The sequence below is a fragment of the Nicotiana tabacum genome, chromosome 1 (genome assembly GCF_000715075.1).
Source record: "Nicotiana tabacum cultivar K326 chromosome 1, ASM71507v2, whole genome shotgun sequence".
Taxonomy (NCBI): domain Eukaryota; kingdom Viridiplantae; phylum Streptophyta; class Magnoliopsida; order Solanales; family Solanaceae; genus Nicotiana; species Nicotiana tabacum.
Window position 1 is genome coordinate 9,411,235 of NC_134080.1, and position 15,124 is coordinate 9,426,358.

The following is a 15,124-nucleotide window of genomic DNA, read 5'->3' on the forward strand; positions in this document are numbered from 1 at the left end:
ATCCTCCTTACTGTTTTCTTAATTATTTGTTTTACTTTAGCTAACTATCATAGTTCCGGATTTTTTATACTATAAAAATTATAAATCTATTTTAGTTTATTTTTATTCTATTGTTATCTTTTTTTTAATAAATTATTTATTATAATGAATATTTCACCACTTGTTAGATTTAATCAATAAATAGAGTTGGATGTTTTGGTATAGATTGAATTGATTTTGTAACGTAATATTAAAAAAAAAAAAAGTTCAATAAATTGTTAAATTTGGAAAAGCAAACAGATATGTTGTTCACTTTTTTTGTTTTAAGAGCTTAACAGAACAAAGAGGGCATGAAGCAAAATAAAAAGCCGATGGGAAGACTCTATTGTTATACCTTTATTGCTTTTATTGTCAAATGATGTCGATGACTTTAGTTTCTGTCTGAATCCGCTTGCACAAAATTCTGAGTACGCTACTGATTATATTTAGAGCTTTCATATTATTTAACGAGAAGATGTTGATAACATTTCTTTGAGTACTGTATTACCGTAATCTTCATAAAATTATAAGTATAATGCAAATACGATGAAATCAAATGAATATCAACTTTATTTTAGCTCAAAGAATCACATCAATATTTGTTCTCATTATTCGTTCTTTAACTTTTTGATAACCACAATGAATCCATGAATATTAAGGAGCGAAAGCCATGATTTTTGACGAAATTGTTTTTTCTAGGTGATACAAGTTACCTACTTCAATATAGTAATTATAACTTAAAATCAAAATAACATAATATCTCATTAGATGAATTAAAATATGATTAATTAAATTTCTTTAGGCCAATTGCCCATTATTTGTTGCCATATTATTTGTTTCCTCTAAACCAAATTAGATAATTTTTTTTTCTCAAAACCTACATTCTTTTCCTCAACAAAAATCCTGCCCAAAAAACTTGAAAAAGAAAAAAACCAACCGCAAAAAAAAACCAATCTTATCACAGTAGTATTATAATTAGCTGACCTATGGGACCATTTTGTCGAAAAACAAAAAACCTGAATTTTACTGAAAATACCTAGTACTCCACTATAAAAAGATACTACTATATAATTTCCAAAAGTCACTTCACAGATCACAAATATCTTGATCTTTACCGATATATTCTTTGGTGTTCTTGCTCTGCTGATCGACCCTTTTTGGATCATCAACAGAGGTAAACTATTAATGCTTAATTTTGAATAAATCTGTTTTGATTAATTTCTGGTAATATCTTTAATTTTAAATGTCCTTTTTATTGATTTATCTTGTCCGTATTCTTAGATTATCCATTTATCTCCCACACCCTTTTAAGAGCCAATGCTTCTCATAGTTTACTAGGGTAGTAGTAGTCTTTTCTTGATTTGAAGGTTTTTTTGTTTGCTGTCCAAATTTAAGCCACCTGGGTTTGCCTTGTTATTTGTAAAGATTGAATCTTTATAAGTAATTTTTACCTGGGGTTGCCTTATATTTTGTAAAGATTGAACCTTTATAGGAATTTTTAACTGGGGTTGCTCTAAAGATTGGATCTTTATAGGGATTTTTTTCTTTTGGTAATATTGATTACTGAACTAGCTGGGTTTGCCTGTAAAGATTTAAACTTTATGGGGAAATTATGAGAATCTTGATTATTGAACTAACTATTATTATCAATAGTAGATTACTGCTTAGGAGTTGTGTGGTTTGCCGATGGCTCGGTTGGTTCTACCGTGCAAGGCTTCAAGTTTGTCGAAGACATGTCTCTTGGGTTTGATCTCCAATGCTCCTGTGATTATCCAACTCCCTTTTCTTCATTGTATAAGCAAATAATTCACAACTTGAAAGTGGTATAAGTTATTTGAGAGTCACATAGGTGTAGTGTGTATTTTTTGTTCTTTTTCTTTGTCATGTTTTATACTAGCTGAACAAGTAATACATCCAGCTTTATCAATTTTGCTGTTTCCCAACTAAGTCCGTTGAGGTGTACCGATTCTTTGGCACTAGGAAAAGCTTATCCTTTTAGGTTTCTGGCTTTATATGAAGTACTTATATTTGGTTCTAGTATTTCGCCCACAATTGTAGTTCAATTATTTTAATCTTCAGCCTTTCTTTAGGTGTTTGATTCTCTGTTTTGCTTCTTTGATGCGTTAATGCTGCTTTTGATGTATATTTAGTTAATGTAAGATACTTAGCATTTAATGACTTGTTGTCGCCTGAAGCATTACTTTCCATTATTTCTCTGTAGTTTCAGGCAAGTTGTCGTGTTACTTCAGTTGGGCGCTCCAGGAATATCTGTAGATATAAACAATACCTCACTTCGGAGGTTTGTGAATATTTCCTCGCTAGCTTCTGCGAGATGCATTACTCATCTCCTTTTGGTTTTTAATGCATTGTCTTGCTTTGTCTTGTGCATCTTTTTCTCTTTTCCTATATTCAGTCTTCCTGCTTTTTGCAACTAGGTTTCGCATTGGAGGAGGTGTCAAATCCAACGTTTTCCATTGGTTGTAAGCAATTATGTCCAGATTATAACGTACTTGCATATTTTGCCAATAATACTTTTTTATGCTGACGTTTATTTCGTATGTTTGGATGTTTCCCAGCAACCTAGTAGAATTGACCGGAGATTAATCTGTTCAGTTGCAACTGAACCTCTGCCAAAAGAAGTAGAAGAATCCAAGATGGAAGCACCAAAGGAAATCTTTTTGAAGGATTACAAACAACCTGACTACTATTTTGACACGGTATATCCTTGATTCTTGACCTTAATCTAGGTAAAGGTCTGGATTTTTCTCCTTGTTTTATGAGACTAAATCAAATAACTATTAGGTGGATCTGAAATTCTCACTGGGTGAGGAAAGTACGTTCGTCGCTTCCAAAATTGCTGTCAGCCCCAGAGTTGAAGGTAAATCTTGTTACTCCTTTGGATTTGTTTATATTTCAACCATAATACATTTTTTCTGCATTTTGTTGTGTTGGCTGATTGAAGCTTCTCAAGTTTTTCAATAGTTGTATTTATTCCAGAACTCACATTTTGTTGCCAATTTATCTTGAACAGGTCAGTCTTTCCCACTTGTGCTAAATGGGCAAGATTTAAAGTTGCAATCGATTAAGATCAATGGCAATCCATTGAAGGTACTTATCAAAGTCGTGCTCGTTCAATGTCTGAAGATGTACATAAATTTTTATTACACATATTTCAGCTGATGTTACTTTTGCTCATAATATACACTTAATATGCTTCAGGAAGAAGATTTCCACTTGGACTCACGCCACCTGACTCTTAAATCTCCTCCAAGTAGCAAATTCACCTTAGAGATTGTGACAGAAATATATCCTCAGAAGAACACGTCCTTAGAGGTGAAATAGGAGGGCAGGATTTTGTCTTATTTGCAATCTTTTCTTGAATTTCAAATTTCAGTAACACTATGAATGGTTTCTATACTTAGATAGAGTATTGACATTATCGTATTTACTTCAGGGGCTTTACAAGTCATCAGGGAATTTCTGTACCCAATGTGAGGCTGAAGGTTTCCGTAAAATTACATTCTATCAGGTATGCCATTTTTTGTCCTCTAGGCTGTTATCGTCTTTCCTTGAATGCTTGCTAATGGAAATCGTTTCTACCATTAGGATCGCCCTGACATTATGGCTAAATACACCTGTCGCATAGAGGCAGACAAATCCTTGTACCCTGTATTGTTGTCAAACGGAAACCTCATAGAGCAAGGAGATCTAGAGGTACATTCGGATCGCGCTGTACTATTTGCTGAAAGTTGTTTTATTGTAACCCTTATGCCACTCCAAATTATTCTTCTCACTTTTTTTTTGTGCAGGGAGGAAAACATTTTACTGTTTGGGAGGATCCTTTCAAGAAGCCCTGTTATCTTTTTGCGTTGGTTGCCGGTCAGTTGGAGAGCAGAGATGATACATTCATAACCCGTTCAGGCCGTAATGTCTCCCTGAGAATCTGGACCCCTGCACAAGATCTGCCCAAGACAGCACATGCAATGTATTCGCTGAAGGCAGCTATGAAGTGGGATGAAGATGTGAGCTTTTCAGTTTTTTGATAAACATCAAGTTAGATATCTTCTGTTGTCTGATGGTCTTATGGCAATTTTCTTTGTTAAATTTTTCTAACAGGTTTTCGGTCTGGAGTATGACCTGGATCTTTTTAATATTGTTGCTGTTCCTGATTTTAACATGTTAGTTTTCTGTTTTCTTCACATTATCATTTTTCTGTCACCCCCTAAATTTTTTATTTTATGATCATAACCTGTTTTTTATCTCATTGCCAGGGGAGCGATGGAAAACAAGAGCTTGAATGTATGATATTTGAGATGTTATTGCATTGCATTGTTCTATTTATGACTTTTTCTTAACTAAGCCTAATTGCCTTGACTTTGTTTTCAACAGATATTCAATTCCAAGCTTGTCCTGGCATCTCCAGAAACTGCGACTGATGCTGATTATGCGGCAATATTGGGTGTGATTGGACATGAGGTGTGTGATATCTTTCATTAGCTACTGAAATTCATAAACTTTATCTTGTATGCAGATTCATGAAATACTGAATAAATTACCATTTCTTGTCGTTGTTGCAGTACTTCCACAACTGGACAGGCAACAGGTTTGTCATTTACCGAATCCCCCCTTCTCACAGAATAAAAAGCTATTTAATATATTAGTTAACATTTTCCATTATATTACTATTCGTATCTTCTAGCTGCTTTGGTGCAAATTGGATGATGTTATATAACATGAACGTGTTACTCGAATTCCTCAACACACTTCAGGAGTTATATGCCTTTTTTTCCTGTTCTCTGTAAACAATTAGCTCCTTATTGCTGCTGCTTCTGATGAGCAATAAAATTCATATGTTTCTTTCAAGAAAGACTTTAAAGTTAGATTCTTTAGTGAAATCAACTCCTCTGCTTTTACAATTGGATACAAGGAAGTGTACTTGTTTGCTGTATACTTTGATAGTATTCTCCTGTCTATATTATATTAACTATTGAGCTCAATGCAGAGTTACCTGTCGTGACTGGTTCCAGCTCAGCTTAAAGGAAGGACTTACTGTTTTCCGTGATCAGGTCGGATGTATTCCTTGAGAAGATAGATACACGAACATTTTTGTGGTAGCTTTAACTTACAAGTTCTTGAATGATTCGTGCAGGAGTTCTCATCTGATATGGGAAGCCGTACCGTGAAAAGGATTGCTGATGTTTCAAAGCTTCGAATGTATCAGTACCCACAGGTTTCAAAGAGTTCTTTCATGTTCTTGTCATTATAATATTCCTGCTTCTTATATTTATACATGGATTGCCAAATCAATATGCTCCAGAATGAGCGACTGAATTGTGGATGACTAGTTACATGTGCTAACTGTTATCCTGATTTTCTAGGATTCTGGTCCAATGGCTCATCCTGTGCGGCCGCATTCTTATATAAAGGTGCCAATAATCTCTTTTAATATGGATGATTCTTGTTTAGGAAATGCTGGCCCCCACCTTCTTTGAGCCACCTGCTTGGAAAGTTTGCTCATTCTTCTTTTCCACCTTTTTTTGTTGACAGATGGATAACTTCTACACAGGCAAGTTTCAATTAATTGTCTACATTGAGAGGAGGTTTAATTTCTTTTGAGCCAATTTTGATGATATTTCTTGTTACTGATGTTTGGTTGTGACGGGCTGGTTTGGCTTTTTGGATGATTCATGAACATGTAGTTACGGTAAGATACTGTTTATCAATGTTCTAACTTTATGTGCTGGTATCTCTCGTCTCCCAGGGTATTTATTAACTGGTGTTCCTTTGTTCCATTTTCCCTTTTGCAGGTTTATGAGAAGGTAACTCTCTTCCTCTCTTGCCACCTCATGCTGCATTTCGTGCCTCCTGTTTTCTTTTCCTCCTTTTTCTGTGCCACCACATCCATGAGCTTATGTGTGCTTGCAATCCTTTCGTGCTTATGCATGTGTAAGGGAATGTTTTGATTCACTGTCGATTTATTTCACTTTTTTCATTATCAGGGAGCTGAAGTGGTGAGGATGTACAAAACTTTGTTAGGGAGCCAAGGATTCAGAAAAGTAAGAAAATGATAATGTCTTGCCTATTTTTTGTAGTTACAGACAATTGATTTCCGCGCTTTGACAGTCTTGAAAATCTGATATACCTCCTTTTCCTTTCAGGGCATGGATTTATACTTCATGAGGCACGATGGTCAAGCAGTAACATGCGAAGACTTTTTTGCTGCCATGCGAGATGCCAACAATGCAGATTTTGCTAATTTCTTGTTATGGTAACTGGTTCTTCCTTCCTGCCATTCGAACTAAAATTCGTGATTCTCTCAAAGTTGAGCTTTTAAATGAAACATAATTGCAGGTACTCACAAGCTGGGACACCTGTAGTGAAGGTTGCAACTAATTATAGTGCTGAAAGCCGCACTTTCTCCCTCAAGTTTAGGTAAAAACATAGAATGGATTTTTCGTTAAGATTTGCAAACCTTTCTGGTTTAGGCTGACATATTTCATCTGATGTTTTCCTAGTCAAGAGGTGCCTCCAACCCCCGGCCAGTCAGCAAAAGAACCTATGTTTATTCCTGTTGCAGTAGGTCTTCTAGATTCTAGTGGCAAGGACATGCCTCTATCCTCCGTTTATCATGATGGGAAATTGGAGAGTTTTGCAAGCAGTGGTCAAAATGTGCACACTACAGTTCTCCGCATAACAAAGGTTAGCCTAGAATTTTGATGGACTTGTTCCAGTGCATTCTACTTGATTAAACTATATACATGGCGTGTGGCTTCTATAAATTTTTCCCTGGGAAGATAAGAAATACAGCAAAGGTTACTTCTAAATTCTAATGTCAATCATTAACTTAATTATTGATATTGCCAATAAAACAACTAGCTTATGTAAGATTGCTAAAGTTGGTAAAGGTCTTGAACGGATTCGTACAATATCCTAATTTTGAGTTTATTTAATACTAAGTAGAAAGTAGACCATAATTTTTTTCTCTTGTTTCAATTGATGGTTAGGGAACTGAAATAAACCTCAGACAGCAGTATTGGCTTATGTTCTGCAAATTGTAGATTAGTCTCATTGCATAGCAAATGATAAGTTTGATCAAATAACTATGCTTATGCAACTTCTAAGAAGGATGTAATAAAGGATTTTTTGCTTGTACTATGCAGAAGGAGGAGGAATTTGTGTTCAATGACATATCTGAGAAGCCAACACCATCTATATTACGAGGCTTTAGTGCTCCCATCCGGCTTGAGTCTGATCTCACTGATAGTGATCTGCTTTTCCTTCTTGCTCATGATTCTGATGAGTTTAACCGGTTTGTATCGTCCAATATCTTTTAGCTAATCACAAATTCGAAATAATCAAGGACTAATGTTATCTGTTCCTTAGTTGGGAGGCGGGACAAGTGTTGGCAAGGAAGCTGATGCTCAGCTTGGTAGCAGATTTCCAACAGAATAAGGCTTTGGTTCTTAACCCTCAGTTTGTGCAGGGGATCAAAAGCATACTCACCGACTCAAGCTTGGATAAGGTGCTTGCCCCAGGTCTTTTCTTGTAGAAATTTGTGTTTCATGTCGGAAGAAAAAGGTTTCGCTAATTGGTTTTGTTGTATCCTTTCAGGAATTCATTGCAAAGGCAATAACTTTGCCAGGTGTAGGAGAAATCATGGACATGATGACAGTTGCTGACCCAGATGCTGTTCATGCAGTCCGGACTTTCATCAGGAAGCAACTGGCTTCTGAATTGAAAGAGGAGCTCCTTATCACTGTAATGCCAGTGTTACTTTTCTTAGTGCTGATTCTCATTTCACTTGACACGTTCTTAATGAAAAAAGAATAATTATATAACCTGTAACATACTTTGCAGGCTAAAAACAACAGGAGCTCTGGCGCATATGAGTTTGATCATAACAATATGGCACGGCGTGCTCTTAAAAATACTGCTCTTGGTCCGTTTCATGTGTATTCTCGTTTAGTTTCTTCTTATCTTTCTAGACACAGTGTTTTTCAGAACTTCATATTTGACAAATTGCAATTCCACTGTCCTTATTTTGTCTACAGCTTATCTTGGATCGCTTGAAGGCCCGGAAATTACAGAACTTCTATTGAATGAATACAGAAATGCCACAAACATGACAGATCAGTTTTCAGCTTTGGTGGCTATTGATCAGCAACCTGCAATTCGTGAAGAGATTTTGGCTGATTTCTACAACAAGTGGCAGGATGACTTCTTGGTAACATCTCTATGCTTCTATTGCCTGCACCTCGACCTGATATCATCTTTGGGCCCCATAAAAGGAAACCTGCAATTCTCTTGCGTTAGGACTGATTGTCCTCCGGCCCTGTTCTTGCCTTCGAATTGTTGATTAACCTCCTTGTAACTTAAATTATTCATCTCTAGTTTCAATTAAACATGTGGTATTACATTGCATGTTTTGCAGTATTGTAGTGATATGAACAAGATAAGCTTGAACAAATCTTTGTCTCGCTCTTTTTTCCGTAGGTTGTGAACAAGTGGTTTGCGCTTCAAGCTATGTCAGACGTGCCGGGTAATGTTGAGAATGTCAAGAAACTTCTAAACCATACAGCCTTTGACCTGCGTAATCCAAATAAGGTATGTGCAATTTCTAGTTTTATGTCTTTCTAGTTTATGTCAATTACTAGACGTAATGTTTTATTTTTTGAACAAATGCAGGTTTATTCATTGATTGGAGGATTTTGTGGGTCGCCTGTCAATTTCCATTGCAAGGATGGGTCCGGCTACAAGTTCTTAGGGGAACTAGTGGTGCAGCTTGACAAGATAAATCCACAGGTCTCTTAAAACACTAGTATTCATTTGATTTTGGTCTCTTTGGAACAACAGTTAACACACAGTGGCTGAGCCCGGATTTAAAGTTTACAGGTTCAGGATCTGAATAAGTTATGTACATACTAAATAGATATCTTAAGACAACTATAAGGTTTGGACCAAAACTACTGTATTCGGCTAAATCCATAATCTAAACTCTAGTTCCACCCCTTGAGCACACTAACAATAATGTAATATAAGTATACAACAGCAGAAACTAGATATGACAAAACTTAGCGGGATTTCCTCACTTCAATCCAGCAATTTAACTAACGACAGTTTTACAGTAGCCTGAGAGTATGTTAAAATTCCTTTTTCTACTGGATGGCAGGTGGCTTCAAGAATGGTGTCAGCGTTCTCTAGGTGGAAGCGTTATGATGAAACACGACAAAGTCTTGCTAAGGTTAGTATCGGCTTGCTCAAACATCATACATCCATATGTCTCAAGTTTCTGTGGAACTTCCATTTGAGTGTCGTGTTTGCCTAGAAGTCAAAGGACTAAACAAATAGCTTATATTTACAGGAACAATTGGAGATGATCTTGTCTACTGAGGGACTCTCAGAGAACGTGTTCGAAATTGCATCCAAGAGCTTAGCAGCTTAAATTTTTCTTCATTTTCCGGTTAGCTAAACTGTTCTTGTTATTCTGAACAGGCTATAATGATTAAGGGTTTCAGAAAACATTTAGAAACAGATCACAGACTCAGTTTAACGTTCAGTGTTTAGTCAATAAATGTGTTTTATACTTGCATTCTTGCATCAGTCTCTTCTCCTTCTCAACTTCCACTAGATTGCCTTATGTATGTAAATATCTATTGTTAAGAATCAATGTATATGCAGTCAAACCTATCTATAATAGCCTCATTGGTTCCGGTTAGAGGATATATATTATACCATACCGTAAAAATTGGGTCCTAGAAAAATCCGGCTTTTATGGTGAAGGGTTGTTATATAGAGGATGCTGTTATAGAGAGGTCCGACTGTGTATGCAATAAGCTGATACCCCTTGAAGACAATTAAACGTAACTGTCAAACCTCTTTATGATAGTTTCATTAGTTCCGATATCATTTGGCTGCTATAGTGAAGTGATGTTATATATATATGGGATGCTGTTATAGAGAGGTCTAACTGTATATGCAATAAGCTGATACCCCTTGAAGATAATTAAAATTAACTGTCAAATTGTAGCTATGGCAACAAAATACTATGTGATTTTCTTTCCATCTGCCTAAGTCTTGGTAGGTAGAGTTATCCAGTACTTGTGCTGCTGGGAGGTAGCAGGTAACCGGTGAAATAGTTTGGTGCAAGCGAATTGGCTCGGACACTACCATCACAATAAAAAGTTAAGCTTTAAAACCAATATTCTTAGACAAATCACAGGTTGTATTGTGTCAATAGGGCAACAATGTTTACATATAATCTTGCATACTCTATGAAATAATCTAAGTCTGTAATTAACCTAGACGCTACCGTTAGCAAAAAAGAGAAAAAATTAGGGTTAAATTAAATTGAATTTTTGAATTACTTAACTGATAATTAGCCTGTTTAAAATTTGTTACGGTCAAAATGTATTTGTTAGGGTGGATTTCGCTTCAATTATGTCAAGTTTGCTTTAAGATGAACGAACACTGTTTTAATTAAACTCGTATGATTCAAAATTAGAGGTTATTATTAATTTTTTATGGGTGTAAATTAGTAGGCGTATGGACATAAAAATTACGACTTTTAAAAAAAAAAGTAGTATTTGGTGTTAAGTTTAAAAATTATATTTGAAATTTAAAATTATATTCGGACATATATTTCACTTGAAAAAATATTATTGTTTTGTAAATGAGAAAAAAGCTTTTTCATACAAACACATTTTTGAAAAAAATTTCCGGAAAAGAAAGAAAAAAAATTATGGACAAACGGGCCTTAAAGTCTCGATTTGCCTGTTTATACAGTTTGAAAAAGTCATAATTGTCTTTAAATAACAACAACAACAACAATTCAGTATAATCCCACTTAGTGGGGTCTGGGGAGGGTAGTGTGTACGCAGACCTTACCCCTACCTTAGGTAGAGAGGCTGTTTCCAAATAGACCCTCGGTATCCTTCCCTCCAAGAACTTCCTACCTTGCTCTTGGGTAGACTCGAACTCACAACCTCTTGGTCGGAAGTGGAGGTTGTTTTTAAAGAAAAAGAAAGAAAATCTCAATGTAGTGAGTGCAGAATGATACAAGAAATTTCTCTTTAATACAAACAGTTTGACAAGAAAGTTCCAACTGTTTCTTATCAGTTGACAAAAATGACGGCAACTGCAAATAGTAGGCATACTAGGAAACAAATTCTAGGATCCTAAGTGGGCGTTTGGATATAAGAATTGTAAAATTTTAGAAAAGAAGTGAATGTTTTTTCTTCAAGTGAAAATGGTATTTGAAAATTAAAGTTGTATTTGGAAATGAATATAATTTTGGGTTGTTTTTGAATTTTTGTGAGTGATCATAGTGAAAATTTTGAAAAACGGTTTTTTGTAGTTTTTTCAAAATTCATCTTCAAGTAAATATTAAAAATTTTATGGCCAAACACTGATTTCGAAAAAAAAAAAATTTGGAAAAAAGTGAAAAATTGTTATGTCCAAATGGGCTCTTAATACTTGAATTTTGGTCACAAAACTTAAGTACTTTAGATTTTAAATGTGATATCTAGATTTGTAAATTTTAACAAGTGTTTGAAATTAAAATTTATAATTTTTTTTAAAATAGATTAACTTTTCGGGGGGGGGGGGGGGAGGGATTGTGTTTATATTATCTTTTTAGAAATTGATTTTCCATAATATATTTGTTAAATTTTGTGAAGATCAACCTTTGAGTTGTGGTCTAATTAGCTTGTTCACATATCGATTAATTCGTGAAATACATATTATCTTCTACCATCATGAATAGTGAGTAACTTTGCTCAAATAATGTTTTGGTTAGATTTCAAACTTTACTTTTATGGTTTACTGAGTCTGTATAAAATAAATATGGCTAGTCATAATCAGTTGGCTAAATTTAGGTCTAAATACTCATCTTTCCCACCAACTTTTTAAAAATATCTCCTGGTTGTTTTCTTTAATAATCTAAAGAACCTCTAGCTACTGACACTTGGCTTATGAGAAGAGAAAGAATAAAGAAAAAGGATTAGGAGGAAATAAAGCACATGTTTATCGTGGAAGCAGCCAATAATATTTGTATTAATATAGCCTATTTACATTATATCCTTTGGGAATATAGCCCTTCCTTGAATTCTACGTGAATACGTAGTGCTTTGTACACGGACTGTCACTTTTTACTTTAACTAAGACTTATTCCTCCTTTTTCGGTTGGCTTATTGGAGTGCTGATATTTCTTGCTACGACTTCTTTAGATCTTTCCTTGAGCCGAGAGGTTTTCGGAAATAACATTTCTACCTTTTTACAATAGGAGTAAAGTTTGCGTACACATTATCCTTCTCAAACCCTATTTATAAAATTATACTGGACTTTTGTTGTTATTATTCCTCCATTTGGGTTAAATGAATTAAGAGGATGAAAGGAAAAATAGAAAAAAGAGGCTAGGGAATTAAAGATTTCATATTTTGTCTCTTTTTTTATGATAGGACGAGATATCCTTCTATGATTAGGGCAATTTGTAGATTGGGACCATAATTCATGTTTGTTCTTCATCATTAGTGAATTAAGAATAAGGCAATTTTTATTTAATCTTCAAAGCGTTATCCATAACTCTTTTGGTTCACATAATAGTTAAGATTATAATACAAAAACCGTTTATGCGATAATTAATAATAAATGAATTATTATATGGCGGTTAATAATAAAAAAACCATTATACATGAATTATCTACCGGAAAAAATATTTTCATCTTTAAAATAGTTTAGTTATTGTATTATTAATACACATATTCTTATTTCACAATTTATCTCGCAATAATACATTAAATTTTCACATTATTTAATATCGGTAAGTAAACATGCATTATTAGTTATGATATGACACGTTAAGTAAACATGCAAATAATTCTTAGTCTATAGTTCTAATGAAAGCTGTAATGATCTCGAAATTAAAAGTAGCCGTAAATCTTTATAAGTCCTGTCTAAAATCATAGTGAAAAGATCTGATTAAAAAGATGGAAAAGGCTATTAGTTTTGAAAAGGTTCTTTATTCCAAGTTGTCATCATCATTCATCACTATCTAAAAAGGAGGAGCTTGCTTTTTATTTTCATTTTTATTCTAAATATTTTGAGATGGAGAAATTGTGACAACAACAAGAAGTTGGAGAGATTGTGACCGCAGATGAAATTGAAAAAGAAAAAGAAAATAGCATCTGGATATTTTTTTTACTAGTGAAGAGTGATTCTAAATAATGAAAAGATGAATGAATTTTTTAAAAAGAAAATTCGATAGAAACTTTTTGAATGACTATAGTGAACAAGTAGTTTTAGAAAATTTCTACATGACCATAAGTCCAAGTGATTTCTGCAACTTTTCTTTAAAATGGAAAAGATGTAAAGATAGGGAATATAATTTTCATTGCTAAATCTATGATTCATTGGACTAAAAAATATGCAGGATATCATATAAAACTTGTGACTAATTTTGGATAAAATTTTATCAACTTTAGTTCTGACTTGTGTCTAAAGATGACATTTTTAATTTTATTATGACATTAATAATTCTCAGATTGTTATCTCACATAGAATACGGTATAAAAGCAATATTACAATTATGATATAAAATCTTAAGATTGTTAATTTCGGAAAATTAAATTTTACAAGACATATTGAAATATAATTTCTTATGTTTTATTTAATCTGTCACATACTAGTAAAACACTCATTAAACATAACGCAAGAAGATCACCCCCAAAAAAAAAAAAAAAAAAGAAAATTATTGCTACAAAGACAAATTTAGAGGAAGGTCTTTGAAATTTACTTTTTTTTTTTTTTTTTTTGGTTAAAAAGAGCATTTCATTATAAAAGGAAACCACCCGTTAGGGTGCTCGTTGGCAGTAGCATTGGTTTGAGAGGATATATCAGATCACCCTCATTGTAACTAAGGTTTTTAATATTACAATCTAAAATTTGTCTTGATGAAACAGTTTCTGTGATGTCTGCCCAAAAAGCATGTGCAGCAAACACCGAAGGAACTGTTGTTACAAAAATATTTTCAAAAAAGGTCTTCTTAGCTCCCTCATTGGCTAGTAGATCAACTATTGTGTTTGTCTCCCTGTAGCTATGCTTCACCACCATGTCTCCTAGCCTTTGGACGACTAACCTGCATTCAAAAATGATGGAGTAAAAAGTAAGGTTACCATTGGTAAGCATTCTAATTACCTCGGTGGAGTTCGTGTTGATTTCCAAGGGTACAAGGTGCCTTTCTTCCGCCAGTTGCAGACCCCTTAGAATGACAATCAATTCTGCCTGTGTATTTGTAGTATGTTGAATACTTTTCATGTAGCCCAGAATCCAGTTCCCACTTGCATTTCTGAAGACACCTCCCACTCCTCCCTTACCGGGGTTCTCTAATGCAGCTCTATCAGTATTGAGCTTGTACCAATTGGTGGGGGGTGGTATCCATTTGACCCAAATAATTCTTTTTTTGTTGGTGCACTATTTACTAAAAGGGTAATATACTCAATTGCTTTAGCTATGGCTGCTTTTAGATTTACCACATTCTTTCTTTTGTTGAATAGGTTATTGTTTCTAATGAGCCAGATTTGCCAGAAGTAGAAAGGAATTAGTTTTTCCCAGTTGATAAAGCTATTGAAAGGTTTATTTTTAAGGACATTCCATATGTTTCGCCAATCTCTACTATTGAAGGATGGGACCTGGCTTGGAAGGGGGTTTGTACTTTTAGAGACAAGCCTTGTCCAAAATTATTTGGCACTGGGGCATTCAAAGATTATATGAGTAGATGTTTCAATTGTCTGGTTGCAGAAGCAACATTTTGGGTCTAATTGGATATCAATATGGTGGAGGAATGAGCCAGTGCGGAGCCTGTCACGGAATAGGAGCCAGAAGAAGGACTTGATTTTATTAGGAACTTTTAATTTCCAAATCCACAGGTAATTATTACTTGTGTTTTCACAGTATTGGTACTCGAGGTTGTGAAGAAGGGAGTATACTGAATTTAGAGTGAAGATCCCATTAATGATAGCCCCTCCAGATCATTCTATCTTCTTTAATAGGGTTTGGTGGGATGAAAGTATTTTGGATTGTGTTCTTGATGCTTTGGGGTATGTCTAGTGAT

General features: G+C 34.5%; 1 protein-coding gene across 6 annotated transcripts; it reads left to right on the forward strand.

The window, feature by feature from the left end:
• Positions 1-1,017: 1,017 nt before the first annotated feature.
• On the forward strand, positions 1,018-9,607 carry LOC107814831 (puromycin-sensitive aminopeptidase). Of its 6 annotated transcripts, none has more exons than XM_075234006.1 (31): positions 1,021-1,192; positions 1,675-1,782; positions 2,240-2,317; positions 2,454-2,498; positions 2,595-2,735; positions 2,821-2,896; positions 3,050-3,126; positions 3,238-3,351; positions 3,473-3,547; positions 3,625-3,732; positions 3,828-4,040; positions 4,135-4,196; positions 4,290-4,317; positions 4,408-4,494; positions 4,596-4,621; positions 5,021-5,084; positions 5,168-5,248; positions 5,397-5,489; positions 6,018-6,074; positions 6,177-6,286; positions 6,370-6,450; positions 6,534-6,717; positions 7,179-7,327; positions 7,402-7,540; positions 7,630-7,776; positions 7,876-7,957; positions 8,070-8,242; positions 8,512-8,622; positions 8,704-8,820; positions 9,188-9,259; positions 9,380-9,607. In XM_075234006.1, the coding sequence occupies exons 2-31, from the start codon at positions 1,705-1,707 to the stop codon at positions 9,458-9,460; spliced, it is 2,949 nt and encodes a 982-aa protein (XP_075090107.1). In that variant the 5' UTR covers positions 1,021-1,192; positions 1,675-1,704; the 3' UTR covers positions 9,461-9,607. The 6 variants fall into 6 exon arrangements, with proteins under 6 accessions (XP_075090208.1, XP_075090107.1, XP_075090164.1 ...); XM_075234063.1 differs by having other exon boundaries at positions 2,454-2,495; XM_075234107.1 differs by lacking the exon at positions 1,675-1,782 and having other exon boundaries at positions 1,018-1,192; positions 2,454-2,495.
• Positions 9,608-15,124: the final 5,517 nt, after the last annotated feature.